The 18,544-nt window shown below is 36.1% G+C and overlaps 1 protein-coding gene across 1 annotated transcript in view; it reads right to left on the bottom strand.

Moving 5' to 3' along the window:
* Window positions 1–18,544, bottom strand: part of LOC150096285 (adenosine kinase-like) — a 286,808-nt gene that overhangs the window by 255,830 nt on the left and 12,434 nt on the right. The window contains exon 2 of the mRNA XM_090409587.1: window positions 8,491–8,565. Within this exon, the coding sequence (XP_090265713.1) occupies window positions 8,491–8,565 (75 nt within the window). The remainder of the gene's footprint in view (window positions 1–8,490; window positions 8,566–18,544) is intronic.

Consider the following 18,544-nt stretch of genomic DNA (forward strand, 5'->3'; position numbering starts at 1 on the left):
AAGGAATTGCTTGAGGTAGCAAAAGAAGAATGAGAGAGTTAGGATGGTGAGTCTGTTGCAGCAGAATGACAGTGAAGAGTATAGGAGGGCCATAATTGCCAATGACTTTATGCGTGAATTATGTTTGATGAGTGGTGTGGAATTTGTGGATGTGTGGAATGAGTTTGATGGGCAAAAGGAGTTGAAATGTAAAAAATATAAAATGGATAGTTGACATTTGAATGGATTTGGTGTATGGAGACTTGAAAAGGTGTTGTCGAATGTAGTGGAAGTGAATGCACAGAAACAGGGAAACTAGAGTTATTAAGGAGTGGGTGGGGGAAGTAGATATGCAGATTTTAGGGAGACAGTTGAGTGTGTGAATGTGTGTAATATGCCCAAGCGAGTAGGAAAGAACATGGATCAGAATGGGATAATTAGTATAAGGCATCAAAATAGGGATGGGACAAATCAGCTTCTGCAATTCATGTATACAAATGCCAGAAGGATTAGGAACAAGAGGGAAGAATTTTTGGCCTTGGTTGGCACTTCCAGACCTCAGGTTATTGGCATTAGTGAAACATGGCTGACAGAAGATGACACAGCTAGTGAGATTGAATGTGAAGGGTATGGTGTGTTCAGGAGAGACAGGGAGAATAAAATGAGGGGAGGTGTGTTATTGATGATAGTGGATGAGCTACAGAAAAGAGCACATTTGAGGCTATTTAGTGCGAGACTGAAACTAGAAGAACAAAATATACAGTTGGGTGCTGCTATAGACCAGGTGATGGAATAGATGGTGGAGATAGTATGCATAAGCAAATAGAAGAAATGAGTGGAAGAAGAGTAATTATTATGGGAGATTTCAACTATGGTAACATTGATTGGAATGAGGGGAGGACACATGGGAGGAAGGAATTGGATTTTATGCGGTTATTAAGGGATAACTATCTGCGACAGTATGTAATGGAAAATACTAGGGGTCAGAGCATGCTTGACCTGGTAACTGCATCTGATAATTTGGCTGTAACGAATACGATCACGTTGCCACCAACGGGTGAGAGTGATTATGGGGTCTTGACTTGGGAGGTGGCTAAAGGTGTTGAATTTACAATTAAGACAGAGTACATGTGGAATTATCGGACTGATAAGTATGACACGCTTAGGAGATTGATTGGTACAGTGCCATGGCATGAACAACTGCAAGGGCTAGACGTTGAGAGTGCATGGGAGGCGGTTAAAAAGTGTTTGCATGAAGCAATGGCTGACTGTATACCTAGAGTCCGAATAATAAATCAACTAGGAGTTAAATGGATGAATAACACCATTAAGCTTGAGCGGCAAAAAAAGAAACACCTATGGAGGCAATTTAAGGAGAAAGGTGACCAGCAGGCACATGAACAGTATAAAGCCCAGGCCAGAAGGGTAACAAGCATGGTAAGAAAAGCAAAAAAAAAGATTACGAAAGAACATTGGCCATACAGGCTAAAGAGAATCCTAAACAGTTTTTTTCGATATGTTGCAAGTAAAAGAAAAAACGTATATGGCAGAAGGATTTTAAAGAATGCCGATGGTAGGGAGGTAACCAAATCAGTTGATATAGTTGAATTACTGAGCGAGCACTTTGCAAGAATATATCATCCAGGTGGTGACATTGCAGAAATGAATAAACCAATAGATTATACATGAATTGTGGTGAATGAGGCGGAGGTAAGTAATCTATTGCAAAACCTTAATGTCAATACATCTGTGGGATTGGATGGCATACCAGCTCGTGTCGTACATGGAGTAGCTAAAGAATTGTCAGTACCCTTGACCATTTTTTTAATCTGAGTCTCGGGTCTGGGTTAGTCCCGAGGAGGTGGAAAGAGGGAAAATAGTTCCACTGCATAAAGGAAGTTCCAAGACCACTGTTGTAAATTACTGACCGATTAGCATATCAGGAGTCGTTGTCAAGGCCTTGGAGAAACTAGTCAAGAGAAGAATACAGGATTGGATAGGTGAAAATGGGATACTGTATGGGGGGGCAACATAGTTTTGTGAATGGTAGATATTGCCTCAGTAACTTGCTCATGTTTTATAACACAGCGACGGCTGAACTGGATAAGGGAAATGGGTTTACAGTGATACTACTGGACCTTGCCAAGGCCTTTGACAGGATACCACATGGAACCCTAATCAGTAAATTGGAACAGATGGGGATGGATATAGGGTTGGTGAGATGGATAGGAGGGTGGTTGATGGAGAGATACCAGGGAGTGGTTTATTCAGGTGTGGAGTCTAAAAGACGGCTTGTGACTAGTGGTGTGGCACAGGGTTCTGTTCTTGGACCTCTACTTTTCAATTTGTTCATTAACGATATAGGAAAGGATCTGAGAGGACGTGTTCACTTGTTTGCTGATGATGCAAAGTTGGGTAGAGCAATTGTAAGTGCACAGGATGTCAAAATTTTACAGGATGATTTGGACAGTTTGGAGGACTGGGCTACGGAAAATGGATGTCAATTTAATGTGGCAAAGTGTAAGGTTATGCATTTTGGAGTGAAAAGATTAGCAGCAGTATATCACATTGGTAGAACCGTACTCCAGGAGATTGATGAGGGCCAAGGATGTGGGAGTGTTGTTGGTGGATAGGGAGTTGAAGTGGATAGGGGGAACATTGCAAAAGTGGCTAAATCAGCTCATCAAATCACTTGGTTGCTGAAAAATACTTTAACAAGCAGAGACAAACAGGTTATTGTTCCTTTGTATTGAGCCTCGATAAGACCCCATCTAGACTACTGTATCCAGATATGGGCACCAGGGTTTCTTCTTAATGGGAAGGAGGTGGAGAGGATCCAGAGGCGAGTGAATAAGATGATAGCAGGTCTATGGAATGAACCTTATGAGAACAGGTTGAAGATTTGCAGGTTGCAGAAATTGGTTGATAGGCTGAAAAGGGGTGATATGATTGAGACATTCAAATTACTGAAGGGTTTCTATAAGATTAATCCAGAAAATATTTTTGAGAATAGGACTGGTGGTGGGAGGACGAGGGGCCATAGATGGAAGCTGGGCAAGAATGTGGTTAACAAGGGTGTTAGAGCTAGGTTTTATTACTTGGAGAGTGGTAAATAAGCTGCCAGAGTCTGTTGTGGGTGCTATGACTGTGAATGAGTTCAAGGCGAGGTATGATAGATACTATGTGAATGTCGAATAGTTGTTCTTGACATGATGTTAGGGCCTCCCTCGATGAGTGTGTCGACTCTTTGGAGTTGCCCAAAATAATAATAATAATGGATGATAGATAGATGACAGAAGGTTGTGATTTTACAGGGGATTTTCTTCAAATAGCCAGGGCATTAGAAATAGGATTGTACAAGGTTCAGCATCAGGACAAAGTTGACAAATATTGGGCTATTTCAGTTGATAAAAAATTTAAGTTCAAGAATCATGTTAGTAAGACAAAACACAATAGATCATAGGATTAATTAAAAGAAGTTTCACTTGTAGGAGAAATGATACCATTACACAGTTGACTCATTATAGAACACCATTATAACAAACTACTCAAAATTGCTGAAGAAAGTTCTACTGGTACAACAATGCTGTGTTAAATTCATGTTAGCAAACTAGATGCTATAAGCAATCATTTTATGGTCCCTATACATTTTCTATAGTGAAAGTCAACAGTAGAAGTCATTAGTCAGAATAATATTGGATTATAGGGCCCAACTTTACTCAGTAAGGTTTTTTAATGATCAAGAGAATCAAGGAAATTCCGAGAAGATTAACATATGCAAAGAGGAACTGACTATCGTACATTTCTTTCATTCATTGAAGGTTACGTGGTGGTCAGCATTCATAGTGAAGAATTTACGGAGACACAACACACGTGTTAGAATAATTACTTTGCTTAAACTTTAGAAAAGTAACATTCGACGTTTTGACCTCTGTATTGAGGTCATTATCATCAGGAAAAATACATATGTACAAGATATAAGCTGCATGACACTGCACTATACAAAAGATAAATTTAAATGCTTGTTAATTATTTAACCTAGCCTGACCTCTTGTGTGAAAAATTAAATTAATTAAATAAAAATAAGATAAAAATGATTTTCTTTAAAAAATAAAAACAAAATACAAACAGAACTACATTAAACATTTCTAAAGTCCTCTTGAATCAAGATCTGTTTGGGCTTGTTCTTGTTGCTATACAGATTGCAGATGGGTCCTCCACATTCTTGGAATGATTAAGACATCATTTATGTTCAGGTTTGGATAATGTTTCAGCATTTCACAAGCTTCTTGGAATTTTCTTTCAAACCAGGTTTTGGTGCAGTGTTTGGACTTGGTGTCTACACCGCACCAAGTCCCTAAAATCCAGTTAATTCTGCGACATGTTTGTAGTGCGACAGGCCTGTTTTACCTAGTGGAGGTACTTAATAGCATTTATGTTCATCTTTTCTAATTGGGAGGGTACATCCTGTTTCCCTTTATGTAAGGTAGGTTACAGGTACATTGAATTTTATAAACCCTTGGGTGGATCTTTGGAAGAGTTAAGGTTAAGTAAATTACTTAATTTTGCAAGGGGTTTGAAGGTTGTCTGAATGTTGTATTTAAGTAGTGTTCTATTTTTTCTAAAATGTCCCTAATGTAGGATATGGCTATGACATTCTTGTAATCTTGTTTTTAGTGGCATTTTTATGGAGGATCTTGTGAAGTTTTTTATTGTATCCATTTTTTTTTTTTTTTTTTTTTTTTTTTTTTTTTTTTTTTTTTAACAAACGTTTGGCTAATAATTTCTAATTCTTGGTTGAGAGTATTCATTGGAGCAAATTGTTAGGGTTCTGTGTTTGAGGCTGCTGATGACCCCCCAGTTTTTGTGTTGCTTGGTGATATGAATTTTGATGTATGTATTGGCCTGTGTGTGTAGGTTTGCAGTAGACTGTGAAAGAGAGACAGCCTGAGGGAAGATGTGTCATGAGTGTGTGTGTCTAGAAAAGGAAAAAGAGTTGATTTCGATTGTGAATTGGATGTTTGTGTTGTTTGTTCAGGTGGCTTAGGAATGTATTTAATGTTTCATGGCTGTAGGGCCAAATGACGAAAATATCAACATATCTAAACCTGACTTTCAAGCTTTAGTCTAGCCGAATCTAGAGCTCGTTACTAAAAGTCTTCCATGTAAAAGTTATTACATTATGAGAATAGTTTGGTTATTTTTAATATAATGAATTTATCTAAGCAGATGGAGAAGAGATTTAAATGAAGTTTATAAGTTAGTTCAGGTCACAAAGAAGATAATACAGCAAGAGCCTGCTGCATTGTGCCGAACCAGGATGGACCTAATAAAATGACAGGAGATAGCAAATATACTAAGTTAATATTTTAGTGTCCACATAGTGAAGGCTATTTTATATATTTTCGAACTGATAACATTACATTGAGTAATTCATGGAGTTTATGCCATTGTCATTTATGCAATAGTTTAATTAAAATCATATATAATGATGTAACTAATTTGACAGTGGTGAATTGGGAAAAAAAGAACGTTAAAAGGAAGGGATAGAACAAGAGGTCATTCCTGAAAACTATAAGGAGAGGATGAGAAGCAGATTCTTTGCATGAGAGCAGTTGGTGAGCAAGTATGGAAATGAGCTTAAGGCACAGCTTGAACTTTGTGTACCAGTGAAAGCTTCCTACAATGAGTCTCGACACCATGGAGGTCTAGCATTAGTGTGAATAAAAATAAACCATCCCACGCACAGGCAGTGAATTTGATGGTACATAATCTGTTTGGTCAGTTGTGATTAGTCTACCGTGTTTCAGCTGCTGCTCAATTCTTCCAGCAATGAGTTAGTTGGTCACTGGCTTTAGCTATATTGGCAATTTCTCTAAGTACTCAAGTGAAACATAAACCCAAACTCAAATACATCTGGAAACAGTTACATGTACAGCAATTCCTCGATTAATGCGTCTTTTTTTTCAATACCCAAATTTGATTAGTGTGCCTATATACATCTTAAAAATAAATGTTACAGATTTTAAAAATTTTCGATCTATACATTTTTTATGGCTAACTATTTTAAAAAATCACTCACCAGGATGAAATAATTTAGTTACCGATTTGAAACATTTTACAGAGTTATTTTTTTTAATGGCATACTACACTATTTCCATGTACGCTATGTTCCAAATTTACCCCCAAAATTTCTGTCGTCTGCTTTACATAGCATTTGGCTGATCACATCTCGTGCTTTTCCATACTTTATTTTTTTATTTTAAATTATTTTTCTAACCTTTAATCATGATTAAAAGAATTAGTGAGCAAAAAACAGAAGTGCGAAAATGATTCAAAAAGTAATCTGATTGGAAGAAAAACTTGAAATAATAAAGAAAAATGAACAAAGCGAGTCCAGAGCAAAGATAGGACAAAAACACAAAAATGAGTGAATGCTGAATACAAAGAGAAAGGTAAGGCTGCTTGAAATTCATCATGCATGCACTGAAAATCAAAGTATTATAATGAATGAATTAGACAGATTTCTTTTTACATAGATCGAAGATTGTAACAAAACACAGATCTCGCTATACACTGGCCTTATTAAATCAAAAGCATTGTCTCTTTGTAACCCGGAAAGAAGGGGCTATCAATGATGGAAAAGAAGAATTCCACATTAATGCTGGGTGATTTAAGAGTTTCAAAAAGAGAAATAGCCTACATAATGTTCTAATCACAGTCGAACCTGCAAGTGCAGATAATGAGATATCCATAGATTTTGAAGACAATTGTGTAAGAAGGGGACTATTGTGATCAACAAATATTTAATGTCGATGAAACCGGCCTTTTTTTGGAGGCGAATGCCTTCCAAGACTTTTCTAGCCAAATCAGAGAAATCTCAGCCTGTTTATAAAGTTGCAAAGTCAAATGAAATTACTGCTAGCAATCTGTGAGCCGTTTGGAAGCACATTCTTCCACGTTGTGCAAATGATTTTAGAGGCTTTATTCAAATTAAGGGGATATTAAATCCCACATTGTTTTAAAACTGATAAGAATAAGAAACTCAAAGATTGGAATCAGAGAGTGCCAGAGATTGCACTACATACTAGGACTACTTACATTAGCTCACGGTAATTCGCTAATACTTTATAGTCTACTATATTCAGCATGAAACTCTCCGATTCCAGTCTTTGAGTTTCTTATTCGGTTTTAAAACAATGTGGGATTTAATATCTCCTTAATTTGAATAATGTTTATATCGCCGAAATGAAGCCTATTGGCTCTTTATATTTAAATAACTTAATGGTTGCACCTGGTTGACAACTCGTATAGCAAGGTATATAAGTTCTTTTCGCTATACCCTTTGGTATCTTTTGGTCTAGCTACTCACTAATGAAGCCTCAAAAAAGGCTGAAACCGGTCTGGGTAGTGACCTCCCACCATAATGTAATAACAGCATACATTTCCTAGGAAATGTGTTTTTACATTATGGAAAATATCTAAGAATAGCGATCTGAACTTCCCCACCTTTGCAATGAGTTGCCCAAGATTGTACTACGACTACTTGCATTAGCTCACGCTAGTAATTCGCCGATACTTTATAGTTTACTATATTCGGCATGAAACTCTCTGATTCCAATCTTTGAGTTTCTTATTCGGTTTTAAAACAATGTGGGATTTAATATCCCCTTGATTTGAATAATGTTTATATCGCCGAAATGAAGCCTATTGGCTCTTTATATTTAAATGATTTTAGAGGCTTTTCAAATGAATCTAAGTTAATTAAATCTCATTCTAAGAAGTTGAGTGATTCTGACCTGCTAAATTTAGATACACAGTGGGAAGATCCTGAAGAATATGAAGAAAATTTAATCACTGACAAGGCCAAAAAGGTTTCACAGAAACAATTTGAAAATAATTTTCGTACAATCAAAGTTTTTAAGCAGCAATGCTTAGAGACTGACCTGGTGAAGAGAGTCAGTAAAATTTGCAGAAGAGGCAATAGGGCCATACCATCAGTTGTACAAAAAAAAAAACAATGCCAGCCAAACTATGTTAGCTCAATTCCTTGTTAAGAGGAAGAATAATAAATTTATATTCTGAATATGTTTTATTGTCTTTCAGCTTCATGGCTTTCCTTCAACTAGGCCCTAATTCTTTTATAAAAAAAAAACTTAAGGGTCAAAAAAGAAATCCAAGGAACAAATACATTTTCCCATAGGTTATTATATTCGATTAGTGCGTTTTCGATTAATGTGTCTGTTTTAAAGAACGCATTAATCGAGGGATTGCTGTATATCTTGATCAAAATATTAATAAGTAATTCATGGCGTTTATACCATTGCCATCCTAAATAGACTTTTCTCCACTGAGGGTAGCATTTGAAAGACCAATAATAATCATTATTCACAGAAAAATTGATACTAAAAATTTGCTAATTAGAATTATGCCAAATATTCCACATTAGAAAGGTAAACCAAAAAAATAGTTCACTACAACATAATCATTTAAAAATGAAAAACAATTTACCTATCCAAATATTCATTTTCAACATTAGCAGAGATATCCAGAAGAGGATTTCCTAAACCAAGAAGTAAATTTTCCCTAAAAAAAAAATAAACAATACAGATTAAAAGAAAAGCTAAACTTTCTTTATTATTATTATGGGCTACTCCATAGTCCTTAGACTCACTGAGGGAGGCCCTAAACATCATGCCAAACACTATCCAACATTTGCATAGTATCTATCATACTCTGAACTCACTCACAGTCAAGGCACCCACAACAGACTGACAGTCAATTCCACTCATTCACCACTCTACAAGCAAAAAATCTAGTTTCAACACCCTTGCTAACTACACTCTAGCTCAGTATCCATGGATGGCCCCCTAGTTCTCCCACCACCTGTTCTGAAAAATTTCCTCTGTATTAATCCTATAATCCCTTCAGTAATTTGTATGTCTCAATCATATCACTCTTTTTCCGCCTGTCAATCAATTTCTGTACCCCACAAATCTTTAACCTGTTCTCTTAAGGTTCATTCCATACACCTGATACCATCTTGGTCATTCACCTCTGGATCCACTCCACCTCTTCCTCACTGCCAAGAAATTCAGGTGACCAGATCTTCTCACAGTAGTCAAGATGAGGTCTTATCAAGGCTCAATAAAGAACAATAACCACTTATCTCTGCTTGCATCAAAGTATTCTGCAGTAACCAAATAATCTGATGAGCTGCTTTAGCCACTTTTGCTATGTGTCCCCTAAACTTTAACTCCTTATCCACTAACCCTCCCAAATCTCTGGCTTCATCAATTTCTAAATACAATTCTATCAATGTGGTATACAGCTGGTAATCTCTTCACACCAAAATGCATAACCTTACATTTTGCCACATTAAACTGACATCCATTCTCCTTTGCCCAGTCTGCCAATCTATCAAAATCATCCTGCAAAATTTTGACATCGGTATTAACTATTGCTCTACCCAACTTTACATCATCGGCAAACAAGTGAACAGTACCTCTTAGATCCTTTCCTATATCATTAACGTACAAAAAATTAAATAGTGCCACCCCAAGAATAGAGCCCTGTGGCACACCACTAATCACAGACCTTCTTCTGGACTCTACTTCAGAGTAAATTACTGATATCTCTCCAACCACCCTCTTTATCCACCTCACAACCCTATATCCATTTCCATGTGCTGCAGTTTACTGATTAGAATTCCATGCAGCATCCTGTCAAAAGCTTTTGCCAAGTCCAACAGTAACACTGTAAACCCATTATCTTTATCCCTAACTCTTATAAGGGAATACCGTGAGTAGACATATAAATACAAAATTAATGATGGAAAATCTGATATCTTTATGCAACTCAGCTGTCACTGTATTATAAAATGTGAGCAAGTTACTGAGGCATGACCTTCCCTTCACAAAACCATGTTGCTCATCTCCCACACAGCGTCCCATTTCTGTCTATCTATTCCATATTTTTCTGTTGATCAACTTCTCCTGTACCTTGACAATGACTCCTGATATGCTGATTGGTCAGTAATTTGCTACATCAGTCTGGGAAGCATCTTTTATGCAATAGAACTATTTTCCTCCTCTTTCCACTTCTGGGACTAATACAGAGCCAAGATAGATTAAACAATGTTGTCAAAAGACTGACAATTTCCTAGTATCTTCATGTAAAACTTAAGCTTGTATGCCATCTAATCTCATAACTATATTCACATCAACGTTTTGTAACATGCTATGCACCTCCATTTCATTACCTCGGTTCCCATGCAAGTTTTTGCCTCTCTTGTTGCTGCAATATCTCCACTTGGAGATATCCAATAAACCTGTTTTGAAAACTACATAGCTTACAAGAATATACCTTGTCCCATGAAGTGCTTTAATGTTACACTACATATAAGTGTAAAAACTGACTATATTAGTGCTTTGAATTAAAGGTTTTGCTGGCCATGACAGCCATTCAAAACAGCTGAATCTGTTTATTTTATGCATAAATCAAAATTTAAAAAAATGCATCTTTCAAGTAAAATGCTAGAATATTATATTTGGATGATTTTTGCTTGGCTTTGAATGCCCAGAGATCTTGAATCAAATGCATCAATAAAAAAGCAAGTATACAAGCTCCTAGGCAAAATCCACATCTTAAAGTAATGGAATACCAGCTACTTATGCTGCAATTTATATTCAATGAAGTGCTTTCACATTTGAAACTTACCATTTAAGGCAAATACTGTGCCTTCTGAACTAAATTAATTATTTTTAAATTATTGTTTCTTGTAATAAATTTTTATGCCAGAAGTATTTTCTCCTCAATTTTTACAAAGTTTGTTATTACTCTAATTATTATATAAAGACTAGAAATATTTTGTAAAGAATAAATAATATGCAGTCTTGGAAATTCGAGTGATAGCACTTTCAAACCAAGTAGCTTTAAATACTGTCGTGAATGTTTTTCTGAATGTATTCAGATGGAAGATGACTTACAGCACCTAGTGTGCGAGTCCCACTCTGTTTATCAGAGACGTAGAATTATATGTTAAATCTCTAGAGCAGGGTTCTTGGATTATATAATCCTTATCCCCCCATCCCCGTCCACTAATATTTTCGACGTTCATAAGGAGGATTGACAAAAAAAAATCCAAATACAGTCAACTATCATTTATCTGACCACTCTGAGAAGGATGAGTTGCCATTCTAGTTATTGAAGGATCGGATAATTGAAGTACAATTGCAGAGTGCTGTACGCTATATCAGAAGTCAGCTGAGTTAATGTTTTAGAAGGTCGGATAAACAGTAGATAACTGTATCTGTGTGTGTGTGTATATATATATATATATATATATATATATATACACATACATACACACACACACACACATAGTAGTACACCACGTATCTTATGATTTGGGAAATATTTGACTATATTCATCATATAAAAGACTTGCAGATTAAACTAACATCTAGAGAATAAAAATATCTTAACAGATTGTTACACTCCACATTTTCAGCTTCCATCCTGAGGCCATCTTCCAGAGTATATGGTGTATGTGTGTGTATATATATATATATATATATATAGATGCACAAGCTTATAACACTGTGACTGGTGTACTATAAGAATTTTCTGTTCACTAACCACAAGATGGGCTTGTCTCCTAGTAGGTGCTAAAAAAGAAACCATTAATAATCAAAAGGGGAAAAAATTAGCTGAATGATGAAATGACTCAACACTTATTGGTTACAGTTGACACTGGGGAGTTCTTTCGCTTGAACAGCGGGAAGGAGTGATGACAAGAGGCCATCCCTGGAAGTTACGAAAGGAAACTGTTTGCAAGAGGATGAGGAGTGGTTTCTCTGCATGGAGGGTGGTTGAACCATGGAATGCATTACCTGATGGAGTGGTGAGAGCAAGAACAGTCAATGAGTTTAAGGAGTGGTATGATAGACTGTGTTTTTCAGGGGGGGGGCCTCCCCTCGATGAGTCTTGATAGACTGTGTTTCTTAGGAAGGACCTCCCACGATGAGTCTTTGACTCCATGGAGGCCTGAATAATAATAATAATAATAAATTAAATCTAGTCTTGAATTAATTTGGACTATTTCAGTGGCTGATATCGAACAAATTCCCAATTTATGTTGGACCTGGTCCTAGTTTTTTAAATTGTGGCTAGCTTTTAGATTGCAAGTCAAATTTTCAAGGCTGTACTTCAAGTAATTCAAAGCAAAATATAAGAATAAACTTAAAACAGCAGTTAAAAACATGGTATGCTCTTAGGTGGACTAATGGAGAGAGAATATTTCAAAGAAATGAGGTTCCAAAGTTCTCCCACCCCCTCTGGAGGTGAGGAGCCAATGATATAACATTGGTATCCTCACAATCATTTCCAAAATCCTTTGCTACATGTGATGGTTACTCTCAAACTATAGTAAACATTTATTTTAGATAAACTAGTGAGATACTGGTGATAGCTATTTTTGCATCCATTTACTATCTTTTTGATGACATGGAGTTCATTTAAGGGTATGCTCAATGGAGCAGATGGATAGAGAACAGGATAGACCTGCATCTTGGTCATCCTCTGGAACTTTTTCCTGGTAAACAATGATTTTGACAATGTAGCAATGATATATATATATATATAACAGTGCAATAAACACCAGGGAAATATTTTTGTTAAATTAAAATATCATTATTGAAACTTTTAGTACTTATATTTACTACCAATTGGAAAAATAGTAAATAATTCATATAACAGCTTTCTAGCTGTTATATTTCATGATAACTGGCAGGGGATGAGAATTAGTGAGAACAAAATGTAAATAAATTTTAACTTCACGGGTTTAACTGTTTTTTGCCAGGCAGATCCAAGTTGGATCTTATCTTTCAATCCATTAAAGCTCTGCTAACATTATCTACCTGCATCTTGGTCTTCCTCTGGAACTTTTTCCTGATAAACACTGATCTGTTAACTTTTAGGTGGAATTTAAAAGCAGAATGGCAGACCATTTTGCTTTAAGTGGTCATATCACCTTATATCAACTCTGTTTGCATATTCTTAAATGCTCTTCTTCCTTTTCTGTGTAGTAATTATTATTACTACACAGATATCTCCATGGAGTCAGAAGACTCATTCTGGGAGATCCATTTATTCACACACACACACACACACACACATCATCCAAACACTACCTATTATACGTCTCCTTAAACTCATTCACTGATGAAACATCCCTAACCACCTCTTACAACTCATTCAACACCCTCCAAACAATAAACCTAGTCCTAACACCCTTGCTAACCACAACTTTCACTGGCAAACCCTTGTTCTCTCCCTTCTTGCCATGTACTGAAAAGTCTTCAGTGTCAATCCTATAAAAATTCCTTTAATAACTTAAATGCATCTATCACGTCTCCTCTTTTTCTTCTATCAGCTAATTTTTAAAGCCATCAATCTATTCTCATAAGCATTCCACAGACTTTCCAAAATCTGTCAGTTACCTGTGGTTCCTTTTCATAATTTCACCATGGAATCCGTGAGTCCAGATCTGTGCATAGTGCAAATGTGGCCTTTTTAAAGCCTTATACAGGGAAACAATATCTTCTATCCCTGCTTATTAGTGTTCTTCAACAACCATGTAACCTGATGAAAAATACTAACAAGCAGGAAGAGAGAGAGAGATTATTGTTCCCCTGTATAAGGCATATTGGTTACCTTCACAATATGCAATCTACACTTCAAATCTCTGTCCACAATCACACCCAAGTCCCTGGCCTCATCAGTTCCCTGCAGTTCAGTTCAAACAATATAGTACCCAGCATCTGATCTCTTCCCAAAAGTGTATCACCTTAGACTTGGCCACATTAAACTGGCAGCTATTTACTTTTGCACATACTGCTAGTCTGTTTAAGTCTTCCTTGCAGGATCTGTACATCATTACCGTTTTCTTCCCAGTTTAACATTATCAGCAAACAACTGAAGATTTCTTTCAAAAAAATTTCCTATATCATTGATATACAAATTAAACTACAGAGGACTAAGTACTATTCTTATTCTATTCCCACTGGTCACCTGTCTTTTCCTGGACTCAAATACTCCATAAACCACTCTTTGATATCTGTACATCAGTCACTTAAATCCAAATCACCCGATTCGTATCCATCCCCATTTACACCAATTTATGCAATAAGAGTTCTATGTGGAATCTTGTCAAATGCTTTTGTAAAGGCTAGCAATATCACTGAGTAGCCATTTCACTTATTCAACACCACTGTCAATTACAAAAAAGTAAACAAATTACTAAGGTAAGACCTATCCTTCACAAAGCCATGTTGTCCCTTATAGAGTATTATATGACTATCTTCCCAGTCCTGAATTCTTTCACCAATTTCTCAAACACCTTAACCACCACTCCTGAGATGCTAATTGACCTATAATTTGCTACTTCTGTCTTGGAACCTCCTTTATGCAATGGGACTATTTTGCCCTTCTTCCACTCAATTAGCACCTTCCCGCAATTGACACTTAAACAACTTGGTCAGAGGAGATGATAATTTCCTTTGACATTCTCATAATACACAGGCTGATAGGGCATCTAATCCCATCTATATATTCATACTGAAGTTCTAAAATATTTTAAGCATCTCCATTTCTTCAACCTATATCCTATCAGGGTTACATGATAAAATTACACGGGAAAAATTACATAGCCAAAATTACACGAGGACGAAATTACAAATATACAAAATTAAACAAAAAATTATTTCGTAATTTCAAAAAAGAAAAAATTACACATAAGAAATTAAATGTAATTTTATTTTGTAATTTTGTAATTTCGAAATTACGAAAAAAATTAAAAGGAGAAATAGGAAAATATTTACACAAGTAATTTTGAAATTACTAAAATTTCACTAAGAAAAAAATACACAAGTAAGAAATTACACATAAAATAAAATTTACCAAAAATTTTACAAAATTTATAACCAGCAAGGGGTAAATCACTAATCAACAATTGTTAATCACCATGAACTGCTCAAGAATTTCTAAGAATTGTTTGGGTGAAGGTATATAAATAAATTTTTGTCTTACATTCTTCAGTTCTAGTTTAGTGACTCTTAATACAACTAGTGTATAATGTGCGAGTTAATAAATTTCGTGATTAATTCTTAATTAATTTTTAATTTACCCACGACTGATTTTGAGTATGGCGTTAGTAATAAAGGTGGTCAAATTATAATTTACAAAGGATTCGAGTTTGTTCGTCAACGTGAAACTGCTATCGGAACTATTCATTGGCGTTGTACAAAGTTTAGAACTTTACACTGTCGATCGCTGCTCCATACCAGAAACAACAAGATTATCCATGAGTCTTCAGAACACTGTCATATTAATAGGACTTTTGAATCTGAAGCTCATCAACTTGCAAATCAAATGGAAAGAAAAATGTCAAATCCAGGTGCAATGGCTTGTGCAATTATAGCTAACAATTTAGTGACTGTATCAGACGGATTAAAAATGTGCCTACTGAAAAAGAGCTCTATGACGAGATGATTAAATAGGTCCAAAGCTAAAACAATCGGAAACGTTCTGTCAAATCCAGATAACAAAAACTTTGAAATACCAGAGAAATACTCTAAATGGATTATTCATGATTTCGGGGCAGAAGATCCATCACAAGACTTCTAGATCAACTTGTAGTTAACGATTTTTGGCTAGCAGATGGAACATTTAAAGTGGTTCCAAAAATATATTATCAGTTATGCAAGTATCCATGTCCAATATGATTCAGGCATCACTTTTCCTTGTCTACTGGCTCCTCTACCAGGGAAAAAGGAAGAAATATACGTGAAGATGCTGAACATGTTACTGGAGAAAATTCCTCAAGCTCGACCTTTTTTCAATATTCAATACTTTATTCAATATTTCTACTTCGAACCATAGACACTCTGCAGTCAACTGTATAGCTAGAACTACAAATTGTACTGAAGGATGGCACTATGGACTTCAGTCTCTCCTTCAGTGTTCCCATCCAACTGTTTGGAAATTTTTGGATAACATTGTTAAAGAATTATCTTTACAACATGCAAACTATTTGCAGCATTTAACTGGTCAACGAAACCCAGGACGTCGTAGGTACATTTCGTCAAAACAACGTATTTCAAATATTGTACAAAATTATGACTCTAATAGACGATTGGAATTTTTACGTTGTATAGCTTATGACTTAGTGTTTGTTTTTTATTACTTTTTTTGCAATATTAAGAAAGTTTATGTGTTTAATTTGACAACACAATACCAATAATATTTTAAATCGAATTAAAGTCAACAGGTAGGTCTTATAAGGTATTACAAAATTAACGGAACATTTGTGTAATTTTTTCTTAGTGTATTTTTATCTATATGTAATTTCATCCTTGTGTAATTTCGTCCTCATGTAATTTTGGCTGTGTAATTTTATCACGTGTTGTGTAATTTTGTCCTGACACGCCTATCAGGCAATGCCACCACCTAGATGGTAAATTCCTGCAAAATGCTAGCTCAGTAAATCAACTATTTGGTTTGGTTCTGTTACCTTCCCACATCAGCATTTCTTAAAGTCATCCTTCCATTTCTCCTTTACTTGCCACACAGCAAAAAGAACTCCTTAGGGTTTCTTTTGGCTTCATCAACTAGCTTGTTTTCATAATTAGGGGCTTTCCTTATTATATCGGTCACTCTTCTTGCTTGCACCTTATACTGTTCATAAACATGCTGATCATCTGTTTCCTTATAATCCTCTACAACCTTTTCTTTGTTGCAACCCCTGCTTAACGAAGCTATTCAACCATCTAACTCCCACTTTATTTATCTTCTGACTCTAGGTATACATTCAGATACTGCTTTCTTCAAACACCTCTTATGCACCAACATCTCCTCTCCGCTCTCAATTCTTATGCCACTGCTCTGCTGAAAGCTGTTCTCCTCATTGTCATAAACATCTGCTTTGTAGTTCCACATATATCCCTTCTTAATAGAAAATTCTGCATGCATGGCAATCTCCCAGGTCAAGACTACATGATCACTTTCTCTAAGTAGAGGTAGCATAGCTAGATTGGTTAGTATTAAGTTCTGATGCAATGTTCAGATCCAGCACTCTTCAACCTCGTGTTCCCTTCATTATATATCACCTCAGGTAATTATCTCTCAGGAGCTGTATAATTCCATTTTCTTCTCTGCCTGTGACAATTTCCTTCTCCTTCCACTCTACTGTCCCCATAGTTGAAATCCTCCATAATAATTACTCGACCTATACTCATCATGCTAATTTGCAAGTGCATGCCATCTACATTCTCCCATATACTCCTTGGATTATAGCAGCAGCCTATTATTTATTTAATCCTGCTGGCCTCTATCTCACGCTAGATAGCTTTAAATAAACTGGCCCTATGAATCCCTGTTCCCCTGGTGAAATTCTACTCTTTTTTGGCTATCCACTGTGAAGCCACTATATTCCTTGCATTCTACTCCTATGATCATATCATTCTCAGTCAACCATGTCTCACTTAATGCCTATAACTTTTGGCCAAGTTATACTAGCCAATGCCAAAAACTCCTCAAACTTATTTCAAATACTTCTGGCATTAGTATACATAAACTGCAATATCGTCATCATCCCACTATCTTCCTTACACCTTGTGTTACTTAGCCAGCTAAAGTTAACTTGGCATGCTACATTTTGCATCATGTGATCACTCTCCCACGTACTAACCTTTATGTTGCCTGGACCCACACTGACCTGCATCTCCCTTAAACATTCTAGTTTCCCTGACTTTGACTTCCAAACTCTCACTGAACAATACTTTCTCAAGACTCTTGACACCAAATCAATTTAGGTGCAAGCCATCCACCATTATAACTTCTTCCTTCCATTAAAGTCACTTCACAAATTCCACACCATTCCATCCGTGTAATCTGCGCATTAACTCATTCATGGTCATAGCTCTTCATTTCAGCTCACCTCTATCATACCATGGCAACAAAGTAATGTCTTGAATGAAAAAAAACTTTTTTGCAAGAAAAGACAAAACTGTTCCAGATCCATTGGAGGTAACTAGATTGTTATCACCTTATTGAAGGATGTGTGGAGATTAGTATTTAGGGCAATTATTGCAGATCTTGAAGTGCAAGATGTCTGAGCCTCACAATGTCTGTCTTATGAATAGGATGAGTAGGGAGTGCTGTCATCTGCAGAACTGTGGATAAGGTTTAAATTCGAAGTCTTTATATAAAAAGAAAAAGGTGGGTGAGTGGGTGGGTGAAAAAAGAACCCTGATGAACATCTGCATAAGTATAAAGAGAGAACACCCTCCACCATTACATACAGTGAATGACCCAGAGAAAACTCTCAATGCAATTACAATACAATTAAAAGAAAAAAAGCAGGCAATAAGATGGAATTTGCTGAGATGCCCTTAATGCTAAACCCAATCAAATGACTTGGAAATGAGAGCCCAACAACACAGGTTTCTCCAAACCTTTTCGCAGCATGTGTCCAAAGGTGGGTATATAGACAAGGAGATCTACT

Source organism: Typopeltis vanoorti, chromosome 19, assembly GCF_054136105.1.
Source record: "Typopeltis vanoorti isolate ZY-2024b chromosome 19, IOZ_Tvanoo_1.0, whole genome shotgun sequence".
In the NCBI taxonomy this organism is placed as follows: Eukaryota; Metazoa; Arthropoda; class Arachnida; order Uropygi; family Thelyphonidae; genus Typopeltis; species Typopeltis vanoorti.